General features: G+C 41.6%; 1 protein-coding gene across 1 annotated transcript; it reads right to left on the reverse strand.

Annotated features, from left to right (window-relative positions):
- Positions 1-688: 688 nt before the first annotated feature.
- On the reverse strand, positions 689-3,686 carry LOC112457602 (the record flags this gene model as incomplete). Its single annotated transcript, XM_025020761.1, has 3 exons — positions 3,509-3,686; positions 919-1,116; positions 689-831 (listed from the first exon to the last, which is right to left on the reverse strand). Coding segments are annotated over exons 1-3 (477 nt in total), but the record flags the coding sequence as incomplete, so codon positions are not given.
- Between the last annotated feature and the right edge of the window lie 21 nt (positions 3,687-3,707).

Below are 3,707 nucleotides of genomic sequence, written 5' to 3' on the forward strand. Positions count from 1 at the left end.
ATTAAAACAAACAATAAAGTACACTTATAGTGTAGGGGAGACGGGGGAAAATATATAAATCTGAAAATTGGTGCTGATTGTTTCATTTAAACAAATCCATAAAGATTGTGACCGTGCTAGCGTCATTTAGTTTAAACAACAATCACCAAATTTTGGAATTGCATATTTTAAAAGCACATAACTTTAGTGTTATTTTAAGACCAAATTTGACCCGGCAACTAATTTGTTTCATACACTTTACTTCTGTCGTCACCATATTCTTTATGGATTTTCTTATGTTAAACAACGAGAACCAAATTCTCCTGGTTTGGATATTTTAAAAGCACAAAATTAACATAAAATTCTGGCATATCAATTTCTTTGTTTACAGTACTCTAAACTTGTTTTCGAGGAGTGGGGGTGCTAGCTTAATGTAAAACCAACACCTCCACTCTTGCTACTTATTTCCTGCGAATTGGTAGGAGCACAAAATTCGGGATTAGAGCAATAAATGAGCACCAAATTAATAATTATGCCATACTTAATTATGCCACAGTCCCAAACTTCTTTTTAGTGGTAGAAATGCTACGTTCATACAGATTTTTTATAAGCTTAACTCAAAATTGAAACTTGAGTTGACAGTATTCTACTCGGCGACATGTGAATTATAATATAATTAATGTTACATACCAGAGAGAGAAACATTTACATCTTTGCCTGCGATATCATCATTTTCAACTGTATTACATGTATCTGTAGCATCAGACTTTCCTTCAATATCGCAGTCCTTATTCATAATATTCATTGTCTTTCTATATTTATCCATAAAGATCACATCTAATGTGCTAATATCTGACATAAGTAAAAAGTATATTATTATTTCATACATACAATAAAATAACTATTACAGATATGGTTCATAATATTAGTTAAACTTACCATAACCATAACATGTATTTAATACGTCATCAGTCGTCTCCTCATTATTAGAGTCATTGGTTAGCATCACAGATTCCTTATCATAACATGTATTTAATGCGTCAATAGTCGTCTCCTCATTATTAGAGTCTTTGGTTAGCATCACAGATTCACTGTTGTTCTCGTTGTTCTTATCTATATAGCTTTTTGTATTAATACCTGACATAAATAAAAAGTATATTATTATTTCATACATACGATAAAATAACTATTACAGATATGGTTCATAATATTAGCTAAACTTACCATAACATGTATTTAATGCGTCATCAGTCGTCTGCTCATTGTTAGAGTCATTGGTTAGCATTACAGATTCCTTATCATAACATGTATTTAATGCATCAACAGTCTTTTCCTCATTATTAGAGTCTTTGGTTAGCATCACAGATTCACTGTTCTCGTTGTTCTTATCTGTATAGCCAGAGAGAAACCTGAGAGAGGCCATTCCGGCATTTTTCGTCAATTTTTCTGTGTCACATTTTCCGACGCGCCGCCTGAGAAAGTGCGTATCAACTACGTCGTTTCGCTCGGTAACCGCACATGGTTTGCGTCCGTGCTAATGGTTCGTGTCCGAACTAGCCAGTTAGAGGGGATATGCTGCGGCCGCGGCGGCCGCGCTCGGCCGGCCCGGCGCACAGTAGAGCCGTTTGCGCGAATCGCGGAAAAAATTATGTTACTTGTAAAATATGCAATGAATGATCAGAGAACCTTTCAATGTTGACTTATAAAATTTGCAAAAGTGTATATTTATTTAAAAATAATGATAGGAACAAGTATTTGATTGAAATTAAATAAAAATTCAATTTACATTTAATTTAGTATTTACGTATAAGAGCAAAGTAATTCTTGCGTTTCATCGCTTAAGTCTAAATTTTTTTTATGTGGTTTACTTCTTAAACTAGTTATTAACGGATCGGATGACACGGAGCATCATATGCATAATAACATATGCATAATCACATCTTCAACGCGGCCGCCGCGGCCGCAGCATATCCCCTCTAACTGGCTAGTTCGGACACGAACCATTAGCACGGACGCAAACCATGTGCGGTTACCGAGCGAAACGACGTAGTTGATACGCACTTTCTCAGGCGGCGCGTCGGAAAATGTGACACAGAAAAATTGACGAAAAATGCCGGGATGGCCTCTCTCAGGTTTCTCTCTGGTATAGCTTATCGTATTAATACCTGTGTAACGGCCTGACTTTATCGAACGCGGACTGGTTTACGGGATCGGGAGTTCGATGAAAGGCCCAGAGACAATAATCAATTTGCAATGTAACAGTAACATGCACTTTATTCAACTCGGGATTCGGTAGTATATACAACGAATGACTGGACGCGGTAGATTACAGTGGTCGGTAGTGCCGGTGCACGCGACGCGGTATACGAGATATCGGAACTCGAGTCTTCGCCTCGAGATGCGGTATGCAGAGGATAGAATAACGAAGCGCGGTACTTTACACACGAACGGAGTTCGTCGCGGTATAACGGTCTAAGACAATAACGAAACGCGGTATATTACATACGAACGGAGTTCGTCGCAGGGGATTAATACATTACATACGAACGGAGTTCGTCGCAAGGGAGTAATACATAACGGAGCGCGGTATATTACATGCGAACGGAGTTCGTTGCCGTATATTACGGGAAAATGACGCAGCGCGGTATATTACATGCGAACGGAGTTCGTCGCGGTATAGACGATAACGGAACGCGGTATATTACATACGGAACGCGGCTACAGATATCAGATATGCTATATGAACCGAATTAATACATAAAATAAACGGAACGCGGTTACAGAGATTCTATACGAATTATCGGCAGTGCCGGTGTGCCGAAATGCTGAAACTCGGTATATGATAGCTGAACGGAATTAATACAACGAAGCGCGGTATATTGCACCGGAGAATGGCGGAATTCCGGGGTCACGGTCGTGAGAACCCTCGCTGCGAGGCCCAGCACGCTCGACCCCACGGTGCCGTGGCTGTCGGGGTAAGTATCAGGGAGTTCGGAAACACTCTGAGAACCCTCAGTCGAGAACCAGAACTCTGGACCTCGTTGTGCGTGTCGCCCTAGGATTCGGAAGGTAGCTTCGTCAAGAATAGCGGAGAGCCGTGGTAAAGACGGAGTGACTCTTCGTCGAGCGCGCCGGCTTTTTATACCGCTCGGCGCGGTGAGCTTGGCAGGAGGGAGGCCGATCGTCAGGCGACGGCGCGGTGGTGGGAGCGGCGCGATCCCGCGTGCTCGCTTCGGCGGGGATCGGCTCGCTTCGGCGCTCGTCGGCGTCGTGCGGGAAGGCACCGGTGCGGCGGATTTCCCGCGCACACGGTGCGTTTCAAATGCTTAAAAAAATGTGGGCGCACCGCGCCCTGTCCTCGCCCGACGGGGAATCGGTCGGGCGGCTCCCGGCGGGTGGTAGCCGGGGACGATGCCTTGTCGTAAGGGGCGCATCGTTACACCTGACATAAATAAAAGGTATATTATTATTTCATACATACGATAAAATAACTATTACATATATGGTTCATAATATTAGCTAAACTTACCATAACATGTATTTAATGCGTCAATAGTCGTCTCCTCATTATTACAGCCATTGGTTAGCATCACAGATTCCTTATCATAACATGTATTTAATGCATCAACAGTCTTTTCCTCATTATTAGAATCTTTGGTTAGCATCACAGATTCACTGTTCTCGTTATTCTTATAGCTTATCGTATTAATATCTGACATAAATAAAAA

The sequence above is a fragment of the Temnothorax curvispinosus genome, unplaced genomic scaffold (assembly GCF_003070985.1).
Source record: "Temnothorax curvispinosus isolate PA1 unplaced genomic scaffold, ASM307098v1 QBEX01007955.1, whole genome shotgun sequence".
Taxonomy (NCBI): domain Eukaryota; kingdom Metazoa; phylum Arthropoda; class Insecta; order Hymenoptera; family Formicidae; genus Temnothorax; species Temnothorax curvispinosus.